The 26,401-nt window shown below is 50.0% G+C and overlaps 2 protein-coding genes across 10 annotated transcripts in view; both read left to right on the top strand.

Moving 5' to 3' along the window:
- Window positions 1-7,845, top strand: part of CPNE9 (copine family member 9) — a 26,253-nt gene extending 18,408 nt beyond the window's left edge. For all 3 annotated transcript variants that reach the window (XM_017501561.2, XM_017501560.2, XM_037728871.1), the window contains 4 exons: window positions 3,726-3,828; window positions 4,768-4,825; window positions 5,168-5,241; window positions 7,443-7,845. In XM_017501561.2, the coding sequence (XP_017357050.1) occupies window positions 3,726-3,828; window positions 4,768-4,825; window positions 5,168-5,241; window positions 7,443-7,628 (421 nt within the window). In that variant the 3' untranslated portion in view covers window positions 7,629-7,845. The remainder of the gene's footprint in view (window positions 1-3,725; window positions 3,829-4,767; window positions 4,826-5,167; window positions 5,242-7,442) is intronic.
- A 2,134-nt stretch (window positions 7,846-9,979) lies between these two features.
- Window positions 9,980-26,043, top strand: BRPF1 (bromodomain and PHD finger containing 1). 7 transcript variants are annotated; one of them, XM_017501547.2, is made up of 14 exons: window positions 9,985-10,389; window positions 12,355-12,963; window positions 17,199-18,158; window positions 19,012-19,174; window positions 19,556-19,687; window positions 20,087-20,215; window positions 21,010-21,319; window positions 21,644-21,967; window positions 22,283-22,567; window positions 23,069-23,216; window positions 23,631-23,767; window positions 23,870-23,988; window positions 24,361-24,515; window positions 25,202-26,043. In XM_017501547.2, the coding sequence occupies exons 2-14, from the start codon at window positions 12,365-12,367 to the stop codon at window positions 25,383-25,385; spliced, it is 3,645 nt and encodes a 1,214-aa protein (XP_017357036.1). In that variant the 5' UTR covers window positions 9,985-10,389; window positions 12,355-12,364; the 3' UTR covers window positions 25,386-26,043. The 7 variants fall into 7 exon arrangements, with proteins under 7 accessions (XP_017357038.1, XP_017357036.1, XP_017357035.1 ...); XM_017501546.2 differs by having other exon boundaries at window positions 20,087-20,233; XM_017501549.2 differs by lacking the exon at window positions 22,283-22,567 and having other exon boundaries at window positions 9,980-10,389.
- Window positions 26,044-26,401: the final 358 nt, after the last annotated feature.

Here is a 26,401-nt window from a genome sequence, read left to right as displayed (position 1 = left end):
GGTCTCACTCTGTCACCCAGACTGAAGTGCAGTGGTACCATTATAGCTCACAGCAGCTTTGAACTCCTTGTCTCAAGCTATCCTCCCTCCCACCTCAGCGTTCCAAATAGCTAAGACCACAGGTGCATGCCACCATGCCAGGCTAATTTTGTTATTTTTTGTAGAGACAGGGTCTCCCTATGTTGCCCAGCTGGTCTCAAACTCCTGGGCTCAAGGGATCCTCCAATCTCAGCCTCCCGAAGCACTGAGATTTCAGATGTGAGCCACCAGGTCCAGCTTTCTCTGCTATAGTTCTACATGCAATTCCTCGTGGTTTGCACTTGCCATTCTCTCTCTCTGGAATACTTTTCCCTTTACTTTCCCATCCCCATCACCCCACCCTACCCCCCATCACCACCTGGCTAAATCCAACTCATTTTTCAGATCTTAAGTTAGATGTTACATCCTCAAAGCCTAACCTCAATGCATTTTAGTAGTTTAAACCTCTCTCTCCCCTAGAACAGTATCCTATTCTCTGCTGCCTGCTCAGCACCCAGGTTGGTGCCTGATACACATTAGGTATGCAATTGGTATTTGCGAAATGAGTAAGTGACAGGAAAAGGTACCAAGCCAGGTCTCTGAGGAGGCTGGGGCCAGAATTCAGGAAGTGAGTAGGTGATGTAAAGGAGGGTCATGGCCAGGCATGGTGGCTGTCTGGGTGTGGTGGCTCATGCCTATAATCCCAGCACTTTGGGAGGCCAAGGCAGCCTCAGCCTCAGCCTGAATTCTGGCCCCAGTCTGCTCAGAGACCTGGCTTGGTACCTTTTCCTGTCACTTACTCATTTCGCAAATACCAATTGCATACCTAATATGTATCAGGCACCAAGCTGGGTGCTGAGCAGGCAGCAGAGAATAGGATACTGTTCTAGCGGAGAGAGAGGTTTAAACTACTAAAATGCATTGAGGTTAGGCTTTGAGGATGTAACATCTAGCCTAAGACCTGAAAAATGAGGTTAGGAGTTCAAGACCAGCATGGACAACATGGTAAAACACTGTCCCTGCTAAATATATAAAAATTAGCCAGGCGTGATGGTGAGCACCTGTAATCCCAGCTAATCAGGAGGCTGAGGCAGGAGAATTGCTTGAACCTGGGCAACAGAGTGAGACTGTCTCAAAAAAAGAGAGAATCATGACCCATTCCCACTCAGCCTAGGCAAACTGAGCCAAAATTACTTTATTTAATTTATTTTTTGAGACAAGAGTCTTCCTCTGTCACCCAGGCTGGAGTACAGTAGTGAGATCTCAGCTTACTGCAGCCTCTGCCTCCCGGGTTCAAGCAATTCTCCTGCCTCAGCCTCCCAAATAGCTGGGACTACAGGCACACGCTGCCACACCCAGATAATTTTTGTATTTTTAGTAGAGACGGGGTTTCATCATGTTGGCCAGGATGGTCTTGATCTCCTGACCTCATGATCCGCCCACCTCAGCCTCCCAAAGTGCTGGAATTACAGGGGTAAGCCGCCATGCCCGGCCTATTTTTATTTTTATTTTAGTTGGGGTCTTACTCTGTCTCCCAGACTGGAGTGCAGTGGTGTAATCATGGCTCACTGGGCTCATGCAATCCTCCTGCCTCAGCCTCCCGAATAGCTGAGACTATAGGCATGTGCCACCAAGCCCGCTAATTTAAAATTTTTTTGTAGAGACCAGGTCTCATTATGTTGCCCAGGCTGTTCCCAAACTCTTGGCCTCAAGTGATCCTCCTGCCTTAGCCTCCCAAAGTGCTAGGATTACAGGTGTGAGCCACCCCACCTGTCCCCAAAGCTATTTTATAATTCTACAACCTCTCCATGCCTCTCCTCACATTTTGAGATCAGGTTTCAATACAGCACCGTCCAATAGCACTTTCTGCAATGATGGAAATGTTCTGTATCTATGCTGGCCAATATCGTATTCACCAGCCACATATAGATATGAAGCACTTGAAAGTAGCTAGGGTGACCAAGGAACTGCATGTTTAACTCTATTTAATTTAAATTTCAATAGCCACATGCAGCTAAGGCTACCTTATTGGACAGCATAGCTCCATCCTTTCCAATCCACACAGGCCTGGAGACTGGAAGTCAAGAGACCAGTGTCTGCCACCGCCTTTGTGCCCTCTCTAGGTCTTTTTTTTTTTTTTTTTTTTTCAAATATGCAAAATAAAGGGACTGGACTCAATGACTTCTGCAGTCATTTTCAGATGAAAAACAATCTTGGATTCAAAGACTAGTGAGAGAGGGAAAAGGAGCTCTGGAAGCAGCTATTAGACTGGCTGAGGGAGGACTGCATGGGACCCAGCAGCCCAGGCAATGACATGTGGTCAGCAGAGGGAAGAAGGGAGAGAGAATAAATAGGAGAGACAGGGAAGCAAGGAAGCCTTCAGTCTTTGCTCTTGCTCATGTATACACATCAAAATCTTGCCAGGGGTTGATAAATCTCTGTGGGGTCTAAGCTCTATGCTCCCTCAGCCACATGGCCCAGTCTGCTTCCCTCAATTTCTGTCCTCCAGAGAGGGGAGTTGTCCTTTAGTCCCAAGACAGCGCCTTTGTCCTTGCTGTTCCCTCTTCCTAGAAAGATCCCTCTCCTCCTTCACTTAGCCTCTCTATCCTCAAACATCACTTTCTTAAAGAAGCCTTCACTGACTTTCTGGGTCACATCAGGGTCCCCTCTTTTTATTTACTTTTTTTTTTTTTTGAGATGGAGTCTTGCTGTGTCCCCCAGGCTGGAGTGCAGTGGTGTGATCTGGGCTTACTGCAACCTCTGCCTGCTGGGTTCAAGCAATTCTCCTTCCTCAGTCTCCTGAGTAGCTGGGACTACAGGCATCCACCATGGTGCCCGACTAATTTTTGTATTTTTCATAGAGACAGGATCTCACCATGTTGGCTAGGCTGGTCTTGAACCCCTGCCCTCAAGTGATCCATCCGCCTTGGCCTCCCAAAGTGCTAGGATTACAGGTGTGAGCCACTGCACCCGGCCAGGATCCCCCCTTGTACCCTGTCATAGCAGTGTCCCTTCCATCACAGCACTCATCACAGTGGTAATTTTACACCTTTTTGTGTGATTCTTGGATTAATGTCTGCCTTACTCCAGAGGGCTGGGAGGGATTTATTTTTTTCTCCTCATGTATTTTCAGTACCTACCATAGTAAGTGCTCAATAAATATTACTGAAGGCAGACCAGGCGTGGTGGCTCATGCTTGTAATCCCAGCACTTTGGGAGGCTGAGGCGGACAGATCACTTGAGGTCAGGAGTTTGAGACCAGCCTGGCTAACATGGTAAAACCCCATCTCTACTAAAAATACAAAAGTCAGCCAGGCGTGGTGGCGCATGCCTGTAGTCCCAGCTACTCTGGAGGCTGAGGTAGGAGGATCACCTGAGCCTGGGGTAGGCGGAAGTTGCAGTGAGTTGAGACCACACCACTGCACTCCAATCTGGACAACAGGGTGAGACTCTGTCTCAAAAATACACACACACATACACACACACGCGCACACACACACACACACACACACACACACAGAGAGAGAGAGAGAAAGAGAGAGAGAAAGGGAGGCAGGCAGAGGCAGGGGCAGGCTGCCAGGTCTCGGGAAGGAGCATGGGTTTCAGAAGCTCCCACTGTCCACCACTGGCTGTGGAAGCTTTGGAGGTAAGGTGTTCCTTTGGCCTGTCTGGCTTTCAGCTGGATTCTGATTTGGCCTCTCATCCAGGGCTGCAGCCAAGATCTCTGATGGTTCCCAGTACTATGTTCTGCTTATCATCACTGATGGGGTCATCTCTGACATGATGCAGACCAAGGAGGCCATCGTCAGCGTGAGTCTGAGGAGGAGGGCTTGGCAGGGAGGAGTAATGTTAATACTGTGAAGAGGCTAAGATTTTATCCTCCTTGCAAGATAACAAGTTAGCCTGCCAGTTTCATGGATGCTGGCAGAAGACACAGGACTCTTGGATTAGAGACAGAGGACTTTGATTTCCAGCAAAAGCAGTAGCTGGAGTATTAGCATTTGCTTGAATTCTCTAAGTCCTGGTTCCCACTGGACGATGTGAAGAGGGACAGATGACACTTGCAGCCACTGTGGGTTGCATTACAGAAGAGGAACCCTGAGCATAGGGAATTTGAGTCTTTTATAATGGACAGTAAGCATGCTTGCCTTTTGTTCCAAAGGTCTCCAGTGAGACCTTTTTTTAAAACTATGTTGGACAGTAGGCAAATATGCCCTCTGCTCTAGAGGAACATACTGAATCTTTCTTTTTTTGTTTTGTTTGTTTGTTTGTTTTTCTTGAGACAAAGTCTCGCTCTGTCGCCCAGGCTGGAGTGCAATGTTGCGATCTTGGCTCACTGCAACCTCCACCTCCCAGGTTCAAGTGATTCTCCTGCCTCAGCCTCCTGAGAAGCTGAGATTACAGGCGCCCACCACCATGCCCGGCTAATTTTTTGTATTTTTGGTAGAGACAGGGTTTTACTATGTTGGTCAGGCTGGTCTCGAACTCCTGACCTCGTGATCCGCCCACCTTGGCCTCCCAAAGTGCTGGGATTACAGGCGTGAGCCACCGCGCCCGGCAATACTGAATATTTCAAGGCTGATTGATATAGAAACATCCTTGAAAAAGTAGTCTGGGTCAGAGAGAATCAATGCCTCTGCTTGCAAGATGTGCAGAACCATGACACACATACATGGAGAATTTTCTCCTAATAGTTACCTCCCTGGTGATGGCTGCTTGCCCCAACTGTTCACCCTCTTTCCCCCACAGGCCTCCTCACTGCCCATGTCTATCATTATCGTCGGTGTAGGACCGGCCATGTTTGAGGGTGAGTACGATGGGGTGTCCCTGAATGGGACTAAGAACTGAGGAGAAAAGTGGGAAGGGGTCGGATACTTGGGCCTGCCTCACAGAAGAGACAAGGTAGATACCCCTGTGGGGCCTTGACCAAGTCACAGACCTTCTTTGAACCCGCTTCCTTATCAGAACCAAGGCTGATGATACTAATACTTCCCCCGGGGGTTCTGAGAGGATGGACTTCATGGAAGGCATAGGACTTGAACACTAGCATTAAGCATTCTCCTGATGACTCCAAAGGGGAGCTCAAAGGGAAGGGGAAGCATGGGGTATGCTGGAGAGGCCATTGAGCTGAGGGGTGTCTTTTCTGCAGCAATGGAAGAGTTGGACGGTGATGATGTGCGCGTGTCCTCTAGAGGACGCTACGCAGAGCGGGACATCGTTCAGGTAGACCTGACCTGGGAGAGATTGTGGAGCTGAGAGGCACAGTGAGAAGAAGAGGCTAAATTGGGAGCCACTCACACTTGTTACCTTCTCAGTCTCCTACTTTCTTCCCTGTCACTCTTTCATCCTTTCTCATTCCTTGAACACATTCTTTTTGACAAATAGGAAGGTTGCTGCAACCTTGGTACATCCATGGTGTAGGTTGGGAGATTCCCAAGGCTCCTGCACTCTAGTGGAGGCAATTAACAATAAATAATCACACAAATAAATATCTCATTTGATTGTGATAAGTACTCCAGAGGAATAGCAAATGCCACTGTGAGAGGCTGTAACAGGGACCTAACATAGGTACAGTAGTCAGGAAAGGGTTATTTAGCTTGCTGAGACCTAAGGGAGGGGATAAGCATTATAGGGAGAGGAGCAGCATGTGAGAAGGCTCTGAGGCTCAGAAGAACTGGCCCGATCAATGAAAAAGCAGAAGCTAGGGTAGCAGGTAAGTGTGAGAAGGGAGGCTAAATTTGGGGGTTTGTTATAAAAGAATTGAAAAGCTCTTAAAGAATTTTACATAGGATAGTGAGATGGTCAGACTTGCATTTTTAAAGGATCTCTCTAGCTGCTGCATGGAAGGTGGACAGCAGCAAGGCAAGAGAGAAGGCAGGTAGACCCATAAATGAGGAAGCCTTTGAAGTAGTAGAGGGGAGGTGATAGAGATCTGGCTGGAAACAGTGGGGAGGGAGAGAAAGTGGCGGATTCAAAAGATATTTAAGAAGAAAATGTTACAAGACCTGATGATTAGATGTTGATGGGGAATGAGGAAGGCTTCAAGGATGACTCAGTATTCCAGCTTAAGCAACTGGGTGAATGACATCCCATTTGCTGGGAAGGAGAAAGCTAGAGGAGGAGATTTGGCAGAAAGAGCTAGAATTCAGTTATGAACATACATACATTGGGTTCGAAGTATCCGTGACAACTGAATGGAGAGGTAATACGGGCAACTAAATATGTGGCTCTGGACTTTAAAAAGAGGTCAGGGATGAGCCCAAGCATGGCGGCTCATGCCTATAATCCCAGCACTTTGGGAGGCCAAGACAGGAGGACCTCTTTGAGACCAGGGGTTTTGAGACCAGCTTGGGCAACATGGAGAAACCCCGTCTCTACTACTAAAAATACAAAATTAGCTGGGTGTGGTGGTGCATGCCTGTAATCCCAGCAACTCGGGAGCCTGAGGCAAGAAAATCACTTGAGCCTGAAAGGCGGAGGTTGCGGTGAGCCAAAATAGTGACATTGCACTCCAGCCTGGGCAACAAGAGTGAAACTCCTTCTCAAAAAGAAAAATAAAAATTAAATAAAAATAAAACACAATTTTTTGAAAAGAGGTCATGATAGATATATAAATTCGGCAGTCATCAGGAAACAGAATTTTTTTTAATTCTCCCCTTATCAGCTCCTCTCCCCCAACACCTCATTTCTTCTCCTCCTCTCCCCAAGTCCCTCTCCTAGTCCTCTCTCTTTTCCCAGCCCCTTCTCACAGACTCCTCTTCCTTCTTGCCCCAACTCCATCTCTCCGGGCTCCTCCTGTTCTCAGGATCCCTTCTCCCTGGTCCCTGCCCCTTGTCTCCCCTGCTCCCTCCTTTCCAAGTCTCTCTCCCTACTACCTGGCCTGCTCTACTTTCCTCCAGGGAACAATTTTTAAAGTCATGGATGTGTATGAAATCATCCAGGAAGAGAGCTGAGAGAGAGAAGGGACCAGGTTTAGAGAGCAAGCAGACCCAGAGGAATGATGGTGGGAGGGGGGAGCTTCAAGAAAGGTAAGCAAGAAGGCAGAAGAGTGTGGTGTTAAGAGTGGGATGCGTCCAGAAGAATTATGGTCAAATGTAATGGAAAACTAAACAGAAGTCAAACAAGATGAGGACTAAAAATTACTGTCCACTGGACTGATTTAGCAATACAGGGCACTGACAACATCAGCAAGAGCAGCTTCAATGGACTATGTGAAGCCAAACTGGAATGGGTTGAGGGTGAATAAAAGGTGGGAAAAAAAGTGGGTGGAGAGACAGCAAATGTAGAAAACTGCTTAAGATGTGGGGAGGGAGATACTGTGATAGTTGGAGAGATGTTGGGGATCAAAAAAGAAGCCTCCCTGTTGCACCCCCATGCCTCTCTCCTGGTCATGGCTTTTATCTTCTTGTCTGTGCCTGACCCAGTTCGTCCCATTCCGAGACTATGTTGACCGGTCGGGGAACCAGGTATTGAGCATGGCCCGACTGGCCAAGGATGTGCTGGCCGAGATCCCGGAGCAGCTGCTGTCCTATATGCGTACCAGAGACATCCAGCCTCGGCCCCCACCCTCTGCCAACCCCAGCCGGACTCCAGCTCCAGAGCAGCCCTGAGGATTCCACATATGCAATGCCTCACAGTCTGCTCACCTGCTCACCCACTGCTTCTGCTTTAAGCCAGAGGCACCTGGAACCCTGGACCTCACTGGGAGGGCCAACTTGGAGGATTAGTGCTGGCTGACAAGCCCTCTGCCTCCTTGCCTGCAGAAGGGCCTGGCACTATCAACACCTCCCTGCCTTCATGCCAATAATAAAGCTGATCTTTACTCCACCTCTGTTTCATGCGTCTTGGGGAAGGAAGGAAGACTATGGGACCCAAGGCCTGGGGCCGCAACAAGAGGAAGGGAACCAGGATGCCTTCAGCTAGGTTCATCCCCACCTAACATGTTCATCCAACACTTCTTCATACATTCTGCAAAGAGTTTAATAAGTGAAACTCTGTATGTTTTTCCCCAGGAGAGAGGCTCATAGTTGTTTTTTCACAAAATCCAGATCCTGCACATGGCCCATACTTTTCACCAGATTCTCAAACAAATCCTGACATCTAAAGGAGATGACTTTGTATAACTCTATTTTGATCTGTTTCATCTGAATTATTATTATTTTTGAGACGGAGTTTCGCTCTTGTTGCCTAGGCTGGAGTGCAATGAAGTGATCTTGGCTCACCGCAATCTCCGCCTCCCGGGTTCAAGCGATTCTCCTGCCTCAGCCTCTGGAGTAGCTGGGATTACAGGCGCCCACCACCACACTTAGCTAATTTTGTATTTTTAGTAGTGACAGGGTTTCTCCATTTGGTCAGGTTGGTCTCAAACTCCCGACCTCAGGTGATCTGCCTGCCTCAGCCTCCCAAAATGCTGGGATTACAGATGTGAGCCACCAAGCCCGGCCTTCTGAATTATTTTAATCTGGATAACAGCTAACATTTTCTTTGAACACTCACTACATGTCAAACCGTGTGCTAAGTGATTTACAAGCATCATCTCATTTAATTCTCACAACTGTGTGAGAACAAGTACCATATATTATTCCCACTTTACACATAAGGAAACTGAGGCTCTGAGAGGATGAGTCATTTGTTTAAGAGAATTCATCAGTTTGACTTCAGATCCCAAGATCTTAATCAGCAAACATCTTCCCGGTATGTCGATTTTATTGGGATGGTTTTTAGAAAACATACATTTTAGTGGGTCAAATGAAAAGCTTGCATTAAGATAGAAGCTTTCAGATGCTTTGGGCTTTGTCCCAGAACCCTCGAAGACCCTTTCATGCTCCTCTTTAATGACAAAACTGGACAAGCATTGTTTAAGGATGTCTCCCCTGCCATCCAAGTTCTCTGAAACCCTCAAAAACCAGCAATAGAATTTTCGAGCTCCATTTTACAAATAAGCAACTTGAAGAACGGATCTTGTCCACGTTCACATTGCTAGGAGGTCACCCACTCACATTAAATCAGCTGTTTTGGCACCATCTTCCAACCATTAACCCGGAGCACATTCCTGCCAACCCACAGAGATCTCACTGTTACCAGACATAAGCCCTTTCACACCCACCGGCCCCAAACCCAGCCCCTTCCCTCAGACCCACACCTTTTCTGTTGCCATCTCTCCTTTACTTTTCCCGAGTTTCTTCTTTCCTTGAGTCACGCCCCGTTATCCCTAATCGGTCCCGCCCTCGCCTCCTAGCTCCGCCCCCTGCCTTCCCAAGCCCCGCCCGCTCCCTTCAGTGTCGCGTCGTTTTTTTCCAGCTCTGTTCTTTATTCCTAGTGCAGCTCCACTTTCCAGGCCATCCAAAGCTCCGCCCTTTCTCTCCCGAGTACTCCTCTTCTGTTTAGCCCCACTTCTTACCCCTCTATTCTAGCAGGGCTCCCCTGTACAGTAGCACCGCCCCCGCCCCACAAGCCCCGCCCCACAGACCGATCTAGTCTCCAGCCCCGCCCAGGCCCTACCCATAACTCCTGGTCCCCTTGGGCTCCAGCGTGCGTCCCTCTTGCTCCCGACCCTGCCCCCAGCCCCGCCCGTTACTGTGGCCCCGCCTCACCGCCTTCCTCTGAGACCAAGGCCAGGTCCCTCCCGCAGCCGCGGCGCCAGCAGGAGGCAGGGCGCGTAGAGGGAGGAGGCAGGGAGCGGAGAGGGAGGAGGCAGAGGGGGAGGGGAGAAGGGCGGGCTCCTCACGCCCAGCCCCGCGCTCACCGTCCGTGGCTGCAGATTCGCCACAAAGCGCCCGACGACCCCAGATCCTGAGTACAGCGACTTGAGTCTCCAGAAACTCCACTCTAAGATGAGAGAGCTAGAGGAGCCCTTTAGGGTGTCTAAGGTCCTTTCTGAATTCCAGAGAACGGTCTCTCGAGCCTCAGCGGACGGGCAGGGATATGTGGCGAAAGTGCAGCTCAACAGCGCTGCGAAGCCACGTTTACCCTGCGCAGACGCCGTCGCCGCCGCTGCCGCCGCCGCCGCTGCCACAGCCTTTGCCGCCACGGTCTCCGCTGCTGCTGTCCTCTCGCTGCCTCTGGGAGCCTCCATTGTTCCAGCGGCGCCCGGTCCCGAGGCTGGGCATCCTAGGGGCTCGCGAAACGGGCGGCGGTCGACGGAGTTGAGACCGCGGGGCGCCGGCGGGACCGGGAGCAGCAGGGGTCAGCGCAGGAATACCCGGGAGCCGGGGCCACAGCGTGGGGTGGCAGGGGGCCGGGGTGGCGAGATCTACAGTCTTCGGAGTTGGGGCTCCCCCTTCCCAGCCCGACTTTCCCCGCCGGCCTCCCCAAGTGGGGTCGGAGCCCCGGCGGGCGCCCCCGGCGATGAGCCCGGACTCGAGGTGGCCGGTGAGTGCGGGCCTGGGACCAGGGCGGGAGTGGCCGGCAGGGAAGGGATAGGCTACGTTAGTGGGGCGCGCACTGAGCCGCGTGGCCCGGGAGCCTCTCTGGCAACTCCAGCTGGGAGAACTGACAGTGCATTGCTTTCTAGCAGGCATCCCGGGGCAACAGTGTATCTTTCGGAGCTGCCCGGGCCAGTGGCAGGAGGGGAGGTTTGTTTCACTTGTTACATTTCGACAAAGGGGAAACGCCACCACATCCGGAGAGTGGGCTGCGGGCACTGCCGGGGCCCAGCCCTATCTCTTCGGCCCCCGCCCCCTGCTTCCTCCAGCCCCGTGAGCTCCAGTGGCAGATGCAGCCGCTGTTCCCCTTGGGCCCTCTCCGCGGGCTTTCTGATCTAAGTTCTCGTCTCCCTCACCTGTGTTTCTGCTGCTGGGTCCCAAGGGGACATTGCTGGGTTCGCTGTGCTACTTTGGGAGCCATTCACCCGGGACCCAGCTTGGAAAGAGGAGATCTTGTTTGTGCTTCGGTTGGCTTATGTTCATAAAGACACAGCCTCAGGTAGAAAGCAGAAGAGAGTTGCAGCTGGACGTGTAGTGTTACTGATGTGAAAGTCAGGAGCCGTTGACAGAGGAGCTGAAGCAGCCCACCTGCCTGGTTCAGGCACAGTGGAGAGACCAACGGGGTTATTCTGTCAGGGAGCTCAGGGTAGCTCTGCCCGGCTGGGATGGTGCCAAGCCCTTAGCTGAATTGTTGAACTCAACTAGGCCGAGAGAAATTGGGGCAGTCTCTGACCAAGCTGGGCTTCCTGAGGCCTGGTGCCATCTGCTGTCTACACTCACCCAAGAATGTTGGGGAGGGGGAAGGGAGGGCCCCTGCAGACCAGCATGGAGCTGAGCATGCCTAGATTGTCGTGTTCGTGTTTGTACCCTTAGGGCCTGGCACTTGGTAGTCACTCAGTTGTCGTTGTGTGAATGGGTGAAACAAGTGCTCAAATGTAATACAGGCTGCTGTCACTGACTAAATGACCTCAATTTTCACTTGGCTTCACGGTACATCTCCTACCCAGTCCCAGAGCCAGGGTCCCCATAAAGACCTCAAAAGTAAATGAATTCTTTCTGTGATCCAGTGATTTCTGCAGGAGTCCACGGCTAAATCATTGGCCACCATTCAGCCTTCTACATGGCCTTCATCCCATCTGAGCTCTCAATCTGGTGATCCCCCTTATTCAGCTATTCGTTCAACAAGTCATTCATTTGCCAAAAACTGAGTGTCCAGTGCATGCTAGGTACTGGGGATACAGAGGTGGATAGGCTCTGGTGTCTTTACTACACAACTCCCAGTCTAGAGGGGGAGACAACTTTCAGTATGTCAAGTGCTGTTTTAGAGGTGAGAATGGAATGCTGTGGAAACAGCTCCCCATGGGAGAATCATAGAAGTTGTGTCAGAAGTGACATTTGAGCTAGTTTTTTGAAGACTGAGTAGGAGCCCACCAATCAGAAAAGAACAAGAGGCTATAACATTCAGGGAATGGCAGGTTCCCCTGTACAGACAAAAACAGCTGTAACTTGCAAAAAGAATCTGGCAAGGAGAACTAGGGCCAGACAGTGAGAAGAGCTCTTTGAATAGCATCATAGAGAATTTGGAAGATTATCTTGAAGGAGCTGGGGAGCATCAGGAGGCTTTTAGTGAGGAGACTGGCATCATTGCTGCCTGGTAGAAAGATCATTCTCCAATATGATGTGAGATTGGGCTAGAGGAGTTGAGACATAGGGTAGGATGACCAGGCAAGAGGTGATGAGGGTCCAGATCTGGGCTATGGTAGAGGAGATGGCATTTGGAGACACTGTAGAGGTAGGCTGGCTAGGACCTGGTGACACCAAGTGAGGGGAAGGACTAGAAAAACTGGGGTCTCTGGTGCAAGTGGCCAGTAACTCATCCCCAGCCTTATGCTAACTGATCTGTATATTCTAGATGTGACAGCATGGGGGTGGACTTTGATGTGAAGACTTTCTGCCACAACTTGCGGGCGACTAAGCCACCATACGAGTGCCCGGTGGAGACCTGTCGAAAGGTCTACAAGAGTTACAGTGGTATTGAGTACCACCTGTACCACTATGACCACGACAACCCACCACCCCCACAACAGACTCCACTCCGCAAGCACAAGAAGAAAGGGCGCCAGTCACGCCCAGCCAACAAGCAGTCACCCAGCCCCTCCGAGGTCTCACAGTCACCAGGCCGTGAGGTGATGAGCTATGCACAGGCCCAGCGCATGGTGGAGGTGGACCTGCATGGTCGTGTCCACCGCATCAGCATCTTTGACAACCTGGATGTGGTGTCAGAGGACGAGGAAGCCCCTGAGGAGGCCCCCGAGAATGGCAGCAACAAGGAGAACACTGAGACGCCAGCTACTACTCCCAAGTCAGGCAAACATAAGAACAAGGAGAAGCGCAAGGACTCCAACCATCACCACCACCACAATGTTTCTGCAAGCACCACTCCCAAGCTACCAGAGGTGGTCTATCGGGAGCTGGAACAGGACACCCCTGATGCCCCACCCCGGCCAACTTCCTATTACCGGTAAGGCCACCTCTATCTTGCAGCTCTGGAAAACTGGTCAAGCAGGGCTCAGGAGCCAGGGAGAGGTGAGAGGCACAGATAGGAGAGTGGCAGGAATAGAGAATAGTGAAAGAATACTGATTTTGCCAGGGCAGTGAGAGGAATGCTACCCCACTAATGGTGGCACTTAGTCTGCAATGCCACATGCCACTGCTTTATTTTATTCTCACAACTCTCAGGTATTTCTCTCATTTCACAGATGAGGAAACTATGATCAAGAAAGGGTGCCAGATTTATCTCTCTGGTTTTTTGTTTTTTTTTTTGAGGCAGGATCTGGCTCTGTCACCCAGGCTGGAGTGCAGTGGCATGATTTTGGCTCACTGCAACTTCTGCCTCCCGTGCTTAAATGATCCTCCTACCCAGCCTCCTGAGTAGCTGTGACTATAGGCGCATGCCACCATGCCCAGCTAGTTTTTTAAAATTTTTGTAGAGATGGTGTTTCACCATGTTGCCCAGGCTGGTCTTGAATTCCTGGGCTCAAGTGATCCACCTCTCAGCCTCCCAAAGTGCTGGGATTATAGGCATGAGCCACTGTGCCCAGCCATACTTATCTAAAATCACATTCCAGTAGATAGCTGAACTGGGATTCAAACCCAGGTTCCTCGGACTCCTGAGCTATAATAATTTCCACTGTGCCAAAACATCCTATTTCTGATTCCTGGCTTTCTCTATTTCCTAACTGCATGACCTTGGGAAATGCATCCAACTTACAGTGTTTTATGGACCCCATCTGCAGAGCAGATACAGTATTCCTCTGCCTCCCTAAAATTAGAAGACTAGGGTCACTGATTTCATAAGGTACTACAGGCACTTTGTAAATCTACTTCTGTATTTCTCACATTATTGGTTCTGTTATTGTCATCTAACCTTTAACATGTTGAAGCAGTATTTTATACTTAAGCAATATTTAATACTCCTCCAGTGGCCCTTCTATTTTTGTCATTTAATTGTTCCTTTAACATGAGGTAAAAGATGAAGGTATGTGGGGGGAGGCAGTGTGGTGGTGAAACTACGTGGAGAAATCCTGGCTGAAGGATGGTAAAAAACCAAGTGTAAAACCTCTCTGAAAGTTTACATCCAAAGCAAAGAAAGCATTCTGATGAGTTAATTTGCCAACAGCGGTAAGTTTTATTGTCAGCTAATCAGAAGGCTTGATCTCTGAGAAGGATTTGTCATAAAGGCTTTTATATAAAAAACATTTTTTACCAAAAGTGCAGTCCACGTAATGTTAAACCTCAATTTTTATTTTATTTATTTATTTATTTAATTTTTGGGACGGAGTCTCGCTCTGTTGCCAGGCTGGAATGCAGTGGTGCGATCTGGGTTCACTGCAACCTCTGCCTCCTGGGTTCAAGTGATCCCGTGCCTCAGCCTCCTGAGTAGCTGGGATTCTAGGCACGTGCCACCACACCCAGCTATTTTTTGTGTTTTTAGTAGACACGGGGGTTTCACCATGTTGGTGAAAATGGTCTCTATTTCCTGACCTCCTGATCCGCCCACAGCCTCCCACAGTGCTGGGATAACAGGTGTGAGCCACCTAAACCTCAGTTCTTTAAAAGCAAATCTGGGAACACAAGCAATATGGCATATAGCACTTTCATCTTTCCACTGTTGGAGTTTAAACCCATCTCCCTCTTCTTCTCCCATTCGTTAATCTTTTCAGTCCAACTCCAGTTCCTTCTGTCTTTTCACAGTTTTCTCTTTTCACACTGACTGTCATACCCACCTCCGCCCCACTCCTAACAGACAGACCCCTCTTTGGGCTTCCCCTGCCTCCCAATGGCCCTTGAGCTCTCTCTGCTCTAACAGGCATCCCGGCCCAGCTCATTCAGCTCCTTGTCTTCCTCCCTTCACTTAGATTCACTCTTTCTGGGGATCAGATCCATTTTTTAGGGGAGCAGTTCTCAGCAGTTAGACTCGAAACAGTTGGGAGAAGTATATTGCATGGGATTTGTTACCACTGTTGGTAAAACTGCCCAAGTTTTGGAAATGATTTACTTTTTATATAAATTGAGAAGATTTGAGGTCATCTCTCTAATAACATCACTTTCTCTTGCTTGCATCCTGATATGCTTCCTTGAGGAGGAGAGAGAGGGTGGCATGTCAGCTGGTGTGCCAGGAATTACACATGACATGCAGCTTACCTTATCTGTACTGCAGCCTGTAATCTGGGTGCCTGTGGGAGTGTGTTATGCACCATCACATAATATCACGTGTGTCATGACAGAGAAAAGGGTGAGAATTGGTGCTCAACAGAGCTGGTGCCAAGGCTTGGAAGAAGCCAGATGGTTCACACCATCCATGAGTCATACCCTTGTTCAAAGCTAGGGAGGTTGCAGTCACCTTGGGGAAGAGGTAAAAGGCTAAAAAGGAAGAAACTGCTTCCTACAATGTTTCAGTCTCTCTCCTCCCTTCCGCCCTCAAAATGCCTTTCAAATGAACAGTACTGAGTGCCTGTATCTGTATGGTGAGTCAGACACAACCCCCTACTTCTATCCTGTAGTGGAGGAGTTAGACATATAAACAGCTATAATGCTAGAAAGGTGGGTAAGGGCCATACAAAAACTAGTAAGTTAACATTTATTGAGTGCTTGCTGCACATCAGGCACTGTCCTAGGGACTTTACCTGCATTAACTCATTTAATGCTCACAGTAGCTTTGTGAAATAGGTTCAGATTAGCATCACCATTTTACAGATGAAGAAACAAGTCCCAGGGAGATTAGCTCACTTGCCCTCTGTTAGACAGGACCTAGGCAGTGTGGCTTCAGAGCCTGGGTGTGCCTGGCCCACTCTAGCAACCAAAGTCCCATTTCCCCCATGGGAGGAGAAATAGGAGCTAATGTTTTTCTAGGGCCTGTTATGTGCCACTTGACTTAGCTCATTCATTTTTTAAAACAACTTATTAATAAAAAGATAAGTTTACATATTTGCACACATGTCTGTATGTGGTCTCATGACTTAGTGGTTAGGTAGTGTTTTATACCAAAGTGCTCACACTTCCTTCCCTGGGCCTACTGGGGGCTGTTGGAGCCTGAGGGGGTAGTAGGCACTGGGCAAGGTCCTATATAAATAAACGTAAAGGCAAACAGTTTGTAGCCTATTCATTTTTATAATTCCATATAATCTTGACAGTATCTTTCTGAGTAGGTAGTATTATCCTTGTTCTGTCATCAATAAAACTGAGGTTCATAACAGCAGTAATGTCCAAAAAGTCACAAAATGGCAGAGGCAGGATTTAAATCTGGTTTGCTTAGAAGCCAAAGCCCCATTTTTTTCCTTTGTACCCTATAGTTTACAGTGCCAGAGTCCAGGCCACCTATAGCATGGCAGGGCAAGGAGCACCTTCTCTGTGTGACAAGCACGTAGAACAGCCCTCAGTTCCAGGCCTGTTGGCACAGTGATACTGTGGACAGTAAGAGCACTGGGGCTGGAGGTTGATGCCTCTGCCTCTGCTACTCCATTGTTGTGACCTATCTATGTTTTGATTAACTTTTCAAAGCTTAAGTTTCCTCATCTACAAAATGAGGACAATAAGAACACTAACTCTATGACTGTGGTAAGAATAAACATAATAGTTTAGCACAATGACTGGCTCATAGTAATGCTTGGTAAAACTTAGCTATTATGATTATCTCCCAAGGCTGTCTAGTGAACAAACATAGCACCCTGAGTTTGAGGGAGTCCTGAGCTGAGAGAAGACCCATGGCAGTCTAGTCGAGGCCCTGCCCACCAGTGTTAAAGCTACTTATATGTAATTTGGCAGTGACATCAAAGGACCTTCCTTCTTCCCCTGATTGTACCAGCATCTGGACCACTCCAAGGGGTCCTAGCTGCCCTACCTTCCTCCCTTTAAAGGAGGCTGGCTATGCCTCTGCAACCCAAAGATGGTGTCACATATAGCAGCTAGGACATGAGCTTTGTAGTGGCAGGCCTGGGTTCACATCCCAGCTTTACCACTTTCTCACAAGTAAGCTGGGGCTGGGTGATTAACCTCCCAAGCCTTAGGTTTTCTTTTCAGCAAAATAGAAATGATGATAGTATGTATAGTGTCTGGAGTTAAGGTGAGGATGAAATGAAACAACACATCTAAAGGGCACAGGTGGAGAGTAAGTGCTCAGTGGCAAATGACCCATCGCCTTTAAGGGAGGGAAATCTCAACCATGTGAAGCTGAGCTCCATGTGTGTACTGTTGTAGGTACATTGAGAAGTCTGCAGAGGAGCTGGATGAGGAAGTAGAGTATGACATGGACGAGGAGGACTACATCTGGCTGGATATCATGAATGAGCGTCGGAAGACAGAGGGTGTAAGTCCCATCCCTCAGGAGATCTTTGAGTACCTAATGGACCGGCTGGAGAAGGAGTCCTACTTTGAGAGTCATAATAAAGGCGACCCCAATGCGCTAGTGGACGAGGATGCTGTTTGCTGTATCTGCAATGATGGTGAGTGCCAGAACAGCAATGTCATCCTCTTCTGTGACATGTGCAACCTGGCCGTGCACCAGGAGTGCTATGGTGTCCCCTATATCCCTGAGGGCCAGTGGCTGTGCCGCCGTTGCCTGCAGTCACCCTCTCGTGCTGTGGATTGTGCCCTGTGCCCCAACAAGGGCGGTGCCTTCAAGCAGACAGATGACGGGCGCTGGGCCCACGTGGTGTGTGCCTTGTGGATCCCCGAGGTCTGCTTTGCCAACACGGTCTTCCTAGAGCCTATTGACAGCATTGAGCACATCCCACCAGCTCGCTGGAAGCTCACCTGCTACATTTGCAAACAACGGGGCTCAGGGGCCTGCATCCAGTGCCACAAGGCCAACTGTTACACAGCCTTCCATGTGACATGCGCCCAGCAGGCTGGCCTTTACATGAAGATGGAGCCTGTGCGGGAGACGGGCGCCAACGGCACCTCTTTCAGTGTCCGCAAGACAGCCTACTGCGACATCCACACACCTCCAGGTTCAGCACGCCGCCTGCCTGCCCTGTCTCACAGTGAGGGTGAGGAGGATGAAGATGAGGAGGAGGATGAGGGTAAGGGCTGGAGCTCAGAGAAAGTCAAGAAGGCCAAGGCCAAGTCCCGGATCAAAATGAAGAAGGCACGAAAGATCCTGGCAGAGAAGCGGGCAGCGGCGCCTGTGGTATCAGTGCCCTGCATCCCACCACACAGGTAGGTGGGGAGCAGGTGGACAGGCCGGTGAGGGACAAAGGAGCCTCCTGGAGAGGAACTGGCAGCCTCCTGAGTGGAATGGCAGGGCTGGGCTATCTTCCTCCCAGGAGTAGAACAGCAGGGCTGGGCTATCTTCCCAGGAGCTGCACAGAAGTTAAAAAAAAAAAAAAAAAAAAAACATATTTTCAAGAGATCTTTAGCAGGTCACCTCACTTTCACATTAAAAGCCAAAAATGTCAGCTTTTATCTGGCATAGCTAATGTGTTTTGAACTTCCCTTCACTTTGATGGTGTGGTTTGTTAAGTTGGGATGGAAGAGGATGGAACTGCCACTGGCAGCAATGGAAAACATGGTCTAATTATGAAGAAACAAACAATGAAAAGCAGGGAACCAGAAACTCAAGAAGTTGTGAAGTGGCCACTGATGCTCATTTGGGTTGTGATGGCCAGGTTTATTTTAGTTCTCTTGTGCCATTTATTTGATTTACTGTATGTTTCTGCTGTGTACAGTTGTATTTAATCTTAAAACCTTCAAAGGCTCAGTCTCAGTAGGGCTCCCAGGGTCAAATAGTACTCTGGGCTGCAGTGACTGGAGCAGTCTTAGGGGCAGAAGTCCCTGACCCCTGTTGCACAGGGTTAAGGATTTGGTTTAGTGCTAGGAGCTTGGTTTCCTGTCTGCTGCGGTACCATTGATGGCACCGCTCTTTCTTCCTTGCCATAAGCCCCAGAGTCCCAGGCCTTTTGGACAAGAGATACTTCATCCCCATTTAGGAACTCACACTGGCCAGAGACTCTTGCTCTGCTTAAGAGAATCAGGGCCCAACAGGTTTTACTCTTTGTTTCCTTCCTTCCAGGCTTAGTAAAATCACCAACCGCCTGACCATCCAAAGGAAGAGCCAGTTCATGCAGAGGCTGCACAGCTACTGGACACTGAAGCGGCAGTCACGGAATGGGGTCCCATTGCTTCGTCGCCTACAGACACACCTGCAGTCCCAAAGGAACTGCGATCAAGTTGGGGTACTGTGTCCAGTTCCCTGTGGGCTCTGGGAGCTAGGGCCAGGGGGAGACTAAAACCAAGATTTGCAGCTGTAGCTTTCAGTGTCAAGAGGGTTTAGGCTCTTTCCTTCTTTAAGCTAGCCCTTAAATCAGGTTCAGCATGGAATCCTCAATGAAAAGATGTTGTTCCTATGTGTTTATATATTCATTCAACAAACACATACCAAGCATTTACTCTGCCAGGCCTTGGGGACACACAGATAGAGGCACTACCAATAAATTACTGTGCTACCTCTTTTGGCTTGACCTGCCCTTGACCTTAGTTTCCTAGGCTCTCTTCTCCCCGCTGACCTTTTCCTCTGGCTCTCTAATCGTCTCCTGATCTTCCTTTTGCCTCTACAGAGAGATTCTGAGGATAAAAACTGGGCCCTTAAAGAACAGCTCAAGTCCTGGCAGCGGCTCCGGCATGACTTAGAGCGAGCTCGGCTGCTGGTGGAATTGATCCGCAAGCGGGAAAAACTCAAAAGGGAGACGGTGAGTGCTCCTGGGCCAGTCCTATTTTATAAAAGAGAAAACAGACGCAGGAGAAGGAAAAGTGTGTCCCCCAGCCAGATAGTGGCAGAGATGCTGCTGGAGTCAGGTCTCCTGGTCCTCAGTGTGATTTTAGATCAACTGGAAGCAGAATGTCACAGGAGAGTATGAACAGAATCCTTGGTTATGTGACATATAGGTAGCTGGTGCTGATAGTTCAAGAAAGGGGGAGACCAGAATCGTTGGTGCAAGTTTCCCTGGGTGGAGCCTCATAGAAGGTAGACCTGTATGAGTACAACCAGCTGTGAAGGTGGGTTCCCAGGCCAGCTGGGATTATCTCCTCAGACTTCTCTGCCACTGGACTGGCCGAGGCCTGGCTGATCAGGCCTTTTTGTGTGTTAGATCAAGGTTCAGCAGATCGCCATGGAGATGCAACTGACCCCTTTCCTCATTCTCCTTCGCAAAACCTTGGAGCAGCTCCAAGAGAAGGACACAGGCAACATCTTCAGCGAGCCGGTCCCTCTGTCTGAGGTAACCGAATTGGACGAAGTAAGAATCCCTTCCCCTCACTCCATCTTCTTTCTGTTCCTCTCCCAGTTGGACCCCTGCTGCAGGTCTGGGCCAGGGACTAGATGGGGACCTTGAAGAGAGGGGCTGGTGGCTCTGGGGCAGGATGAACTGGAGCCACATGTATCACCTGGACTGTGTCTTGTCCCTGTCACACCCCAAGGGCCCAGAATGGGAGGCAGTCTGCACTCCTTCCCCAGAGGCAGGGACTGAGTCTGCCAAATGAATAATCCCAGGGCAGGAAGACACTTTCGGGGTGCTGAACCCTAGAACGGAGACTTTAGAAGGCTCAGCACCTAAAGAACCAGCTCTGAAGCCCTAGGTCCTGACTGGCAGACTCTTCTCTCTAAAAGGTATAAAATGAGAGGTCTGAGGCAGCAGCCTCCTTATAAGTTACTGTGAAGTAAAAAGAACTATAGGAATGTAAGGTGGTGTTTATTTTTAGAGGAGTCCCCAAGCCATTTTCGTAGTAAAGCCTCATGTAGTCTGGAAAGTATATTTGGCTCTACTTTCATCATCATTTTCCAGGAAAGGAAAAGTAGGCCCAGAGAGGTGAAGAGACTTGGCCAAAGTCACACAGCTTGTGACTGGAAAAGTCAGGACCAGAAACCAGCTTTCCTTTCCCTGTGCTATATGCCTGCCTCTAACTGTGGTGGGAGGAGGTTGCTGGATACATTTCAGGGGGGCTTGTTAGGAACAGGGTTTGGGGCTATGAGGAGGATATCTCCACTTAAAACAAACCTGCCCTGCTCTCCCAGGTACCTGACTACCTAGACCACATCAAAAAGCCCATGGACTTTTTCACCATGAAGCAGAACTTGGAGGCTTACCGCTACCTGAATTTTGATGATTTTGAGGAGGACTTCAACCTTATCGTCAGCAACTGCCTCAAGTATAACGCCAAGGACACCATCTTCTACCGGGCAGCAGTACGGCTTCGTGAGCAGGGTGGTGCTGTGCTCCGCCAGGCCCGGCGCCAGGCAGAAAAAATGGGCATTGACTTTGAGACGGGCATGCATATCCCCCACAGCCTGGCTGCAGATGAGGCCACACACCACAATGAAGATGGTGGGTGATATGTCACACACACACATAAGAGGCCAATGCCAGGGATGGACAGCTTTCCAAAAGTCCCCTCCTGGGAGCAGGCAGTGTAGGCAGAAAGGAGCTAGGCTGAGCAGTGGCAAGCTATCCCCAGGAATGCTCCCCAAGAAGCCAGACTGGGTGAATGGATAGCAGTGCCCGCCATTCCACATCTTGGTGCTGCTATTTTACAGCTGTTCCTGGTGAGAAGCCAAGGGGGGATGAGTGGGTTTCTTGCTGCCTGCCCAGGTTCAAGGGGCCCTGAGGGCTGCCCTGAGTCTGACCTTTCCCCTCCAACCCTATCCCTAGCGGCTGAGGAAGAGCGGCTGGTCTTGCTGGAGAACCAGAAGCACCTGCCAGTGGAAGAGCAGCTGAAGCTGCTGCTGGAGCGGCTGGATGAAGTGAATGCCAGCAAGCAGAGTGTAGGCCGCTCACGGCGTGCGAAGATGATCAAGAAAGAGATGACAGCGCTGCGGCGGAAGCTTGCCCACCAGCGAGAGACTGGACGCGATGGGCCTGAGCGGCATGGCCCCTCAGGCCGGGGTAGTCTGACACCCCACCCGGCAGCCTGTGACAAGGATGGACAGACAGATAGTGCCGCAGAGGAGAGCAGCAGCCAGGAGACAAGCAAAGGTCTGAACCCCATAACAAGGTGGACTCCAAAGCAAGTCAGACTTTGGCTCTGCAGCACACACTCAACCCCTGCCTTTCCCCAGGCAGAGGTCCCTCCTACACAGCTAGCTGTACTTTCTCCCTCATTCTCCAATCAGGGGCCTCTTAGGTGCCTCTCTGGCTATTTGTATAAGAGTCGTTTCAAATTCCAAGCCCCTAAAATGATCTCCCCAACTTTAGCTGGAGAAATGGTCCTATACCCAGGGCATGACCCTGGATATCTACTCTTCTCAATCAGGCCCTCACCAACTCTCCTTCTTTCTTTCTCTGCTCCAGGCCTGGGTCCCAACATGTCCTCAACCCCCGCACATGAGGTGGGCAGGAGAACCTCAGTTCTGTTCTCCAAAAAGAACCCGAAGACAGCTGGACCGCCCAAGAGGCCGGGCCGGCCCCCCAAAAACCGGGAGAGCCAGATGACCCCCAGCCACGGAGGCAGTCCTGTGGGGCCCCCCCAGCTCCCCATCATGGGGTCCCTGCGTCAGCGCAAGCGGGGTAGGAGCCCCCGGCCCAGTTCGAGCTCAGACAGCGACAGTGATAAGTCCACAGAAGACCCCCCAATGGGTGAGCCTCACCATCACCCATCCCCCCAAGAGAGTGAGCAAAGCTGCCATTCTTCCTAGCATACTCCCAGTTACCCCTTTATTTGCCCATAAAAGAGAGAGCTAGAAGGGCACTTAGGAATCCTTTAACTCCAGCCATTCATTTTATAGTTGGGAAAACTGAGGCCCAGAGACACTATGACCCAGCTAGAGTCCCACCCAGGGCCCCCCCGCTCCATTGTATCACTTTACCTTTTCTCTTCTCACCTTCCTTGGGGATCTCCTGCCCTTTAAGCCATTTGTCTCCTAAAGCCAGTAACCGCCAAGGGAAGCAAGGGGTGGGGGAGGGCTGTGGTCAACTGTGGTAGACACTGCCCAGAGCTAGCTCTGCTGGCCAAGGTTGGAGGAATTTTCCAGTACAGAAGGGGAACCCAAGCTCCAAGTCCCTTTTTACCCTGCATGTCATCTCTGATCTACATCTTCCTGACCGGTTCCTTCCCTCCTCCCCCTCCCTTCAACCAAGACTTACCAGCCAATGGCTTCAGCAGCGGAAACCAGCCAGTGAAGAAGAGTTTCTTGGTATACCGTAATGACTGCAGCCTTCCCCGGAGCAGCTCAGACTCTGAGTCCAGCAGCAGTAGCAGTAGCAGCGCTGCCTCAGACCGGACCAGGTACCAGCCCTGCAGATCAAGGCCAGCCTCGGGATTTCCTTCCAGGGCTCTCGGGCCTTTCTAGGTTTCCCTAGAAGTTGGAAGTGGGGTGGCAGCCATCTTAGTCTAGATTAAGATGGCTCAAACTTAAGGTTCTCTGCAAAGTAAATAAATCGGTGTTACCATTAATGGAACAGAGAGAACCATCCTGGGTTAAGGTGATGATTAGAGTATGCACTCCTACCTGTCACTGCTCCGTCTAACCCACCTTAGTCAGGTCACCAACCTAGCCCCTGTGGGTGTTTGAATTTGAAATTCTCATAGCCTCTGCTTTCCAAAAGTCTCAGACCCTGGGAGTTTAAAAGAACAGAGGGCACATACCATGTTCCCATTCTTCTCCTCCTTTGAACTGAGCTCCCATTGTTTTGTCTACAGCACAACGCCCTCAAAACAAGGCCGGGGCAAACCTTCCTTTTCTCGGGGCACTTTCCCAGAGGACAGCAGTGAGGATACCTCAGGCACTGAGAATGAGGCCTACTCCGTGGGCACTGGCCGCGGCGTGGGCCACAGCAGTAAGTTCCCTTGCCCAAGGCCAGGGATGCTGGGGACCCAGTGTCAGGGCCTCGCCGGCCCCCCAGCTGCTGATCCACCCCCTCTCTCCCATTCCTGTGAAGTGGTAAGGAAGAGTCTGGGCCGGGGAGCTGGTTGGCTGTCAGAGGATGAGGACTCCCCGCTGGATGCTCTCGACCTCGTGTGGGCCAAATGCCGAGGGTATCCGTCATACCCAGCTCTGGTACGCTTCCACTTCTTTTACCATGCCCCTTGCTTTCCAGTCCCAGAACACAGATTCACAGCAGACTTCTATTCCCTGCTGAGCTGTGGGGCACAGTTTCTTGGCAAGGTAGACTGGTGGGCAGATACAGTTTGAGTACTACTTAGACGCTCCCACCCAGTTTCTCTATCTCTCCCTTTTCCTTCTCTTTGGTCCTTGGACTCTGAAATAATTTAGCGCAGAAAGAAGCCAAGGGTCAGCACTGCAATTCTAGTTTCATGATAACCTTTCTGGGTTATCATGTCCTCACTTCAGTAGTTTTCAAGTTCTTGGGGAGGGCAAGCCTTGGGAGGAAGTGGACTGAACCAAACTAGGCTCTTATTATACCCTCAGATCATTGATCCAAAGATGCCCCGAGAAGGTATGTTTCACCATGGGGTTCCCATCCCTGTGCCCCCACTGGAGGTGCTGAAACTTGGGGAGCAGATGACCCAGGAAGCCCGAGAGCATCTCTACCTCGTCCTCTTCTTTGACAACAAACGAACCTGGTAAGTAGCCACAAATGTAGCCCTGTGTGGTATGGGGGCAGACTGCCAAGAAACTCCAGCAGCAAGAAGACTGGGCTATCACCAAAAAAAAAAAAAAAAAAAAAAAAATCAGCGGGGGAGGGACTTAGAATAGTTTTTTGAGCAAAGGATTGTATTGACCATGAGTCTGAGAGGCTGAGTGAGCAGTAGCGGACAAACAGCTGTAGCTGGAAACCAAAGGACCATCAGAGACTATGACAAAGACGTGGCTCCCACCTAGCCTCAGATGGCTTCTAGACTTAGTTTTCCCACCTCTGCGTCCACGGTGACAAAATGAGGATTTAGCAGGCATAAACATTCAGGCTCTGAATCTCTGTTCTGTCACATTTACACATGTAGTCTTTTTGTTAATTATCTGCAGAGGGTATTTAATGTCAGTAAAGTCTGCCTGGAGCCTATGGCACAGAGTAGCTATTTCTGGTGAGGTCAGGGCACCTCCTTTTTGTACCCATAAATATCCTGTGATTACCCTCCCACTGCCACTGGGCTCTTTCATCACTAGACCATGAACAGTCCTTTGAGGGCAGGGACCATCACAGAGTCTGGCCAGAGTGGGTGCTTGGGTGGTGTGTTTGAGTGAATAGAGGAGGAAGGCTGGTGCTTGTTCTCCCTGAGATGATTTATTTGATCTTCACCTTGTCCTGTAGGCAGTGGCTGCCCAGGACCAAGCTGGTTCCTCTGGGTGTGAACCAGGACCTAGACAAGGAGAAGATGCTGGAGGGCCGCAAGTCCAACATCCGCAAGTCAGTACAGATCGCCTACCACAGGGCTCTGCAGCACCGCAGCAAGGTACAAGGCGAGCAGAGCAGTGATACCAGCGATAGTGATTGATACTGCCCAACACAGCCCAACCTACAGTGCCCTGTGACCTCTCTCCTCCCCTTTGCTCACTGTCCTGGAGTGGCACCAGCCTCTGCACTGACTCATTTCTGGTCTTGGGGCCAGTCTCAGGGGAAGCTGGGTGGGGGAGGTCCCTCCTGCCCTAAGTGCAGCTGGACTGTACAGAACACTCCAAGGGCCAATGGCAGTTCAGCGCAAGAAGAGGGAGGGCCCACAGGTCAGAAAAAGCTCCAGAGACCTCACGGCATTGGAGGGTGGGTGGTGGGCCAAAGTTTGGATGCTGCATAAAACAGGCCTTCCCACCACCTTCACCTGCTCATGCCAGGAGAATCCATAACTGCCTAGAGGCCTGAGGCCCCTACCGGTGGTGAGGTGAGCGGGCATCTGTCCAGCCTGGAAGAGGGGCACTAGGTGACTCCCTCCCCTGCTGTTGTAAATATTGTAATTATCGGAGAATTTAAATTATTCTCATTTGTAACTGCGTTTCCGGGTCGCGCCAGAGTCATTTGGTACTAAAAAAAAAAAAAAAAAAAATACTGGGGCCTGTCCCCATTTCCCTTCTCTTTCCCATAGATTCCCCCACCTTTCAAACTGGTTTGTATTTATTTCAAAGGAAGAAAATATATTGATTCTTAGAAAATAAACTGTCTATTTAGAGTTCTTTGTTTTTGCCTCCTGCCAGGGCAAAGGGATACAAAGGGAGGCTCTGTGCCCCAGGGATGACACATAATTGGGCTCAAGTGGTTGCTGACTGCTGTGCATGCTACATTTATAAGACACGGCAAAGAGATAAAAGCTCCCATTGCCCATGCATGGAGTGAGTAGCAGGCCCTATGCTAAGCACCTTTGGACACAGATTTATGTAATCCTTGCAATAACTATACGGTAGTTTAATAATAAGCTGGTTATCTCCACAAAGATGCTGAGGTTTTGAAAAATTACCTTGCCTAAGTTCCTACAACTAGGAAGTTACAGAGCTAGAATTGGAATCCAGGTCTGTTTGTAAA

This window comes from Cebus imitator, unplaced genomic scaffold, assembly GCF_001604975.1.
Source record: "Cebus imitator isolate Cc_AM_T3 unplaced genomic scaffold, Cebus_imitator-1.0 Scaffold281, whole genome shotgun sequence".
In the NCBI taxonomy this organism is placed as follows: domain Eukaryota; kingdom Metazoa; phylum Chordata; class Mammalia; order Primates; family Cebidae; genus Cebus; species Cebus imitator.
Note: the sequence above shows the minus strand (reverse complement) of the source record. Positions and strands in the feature narration are given on the sequence as shown.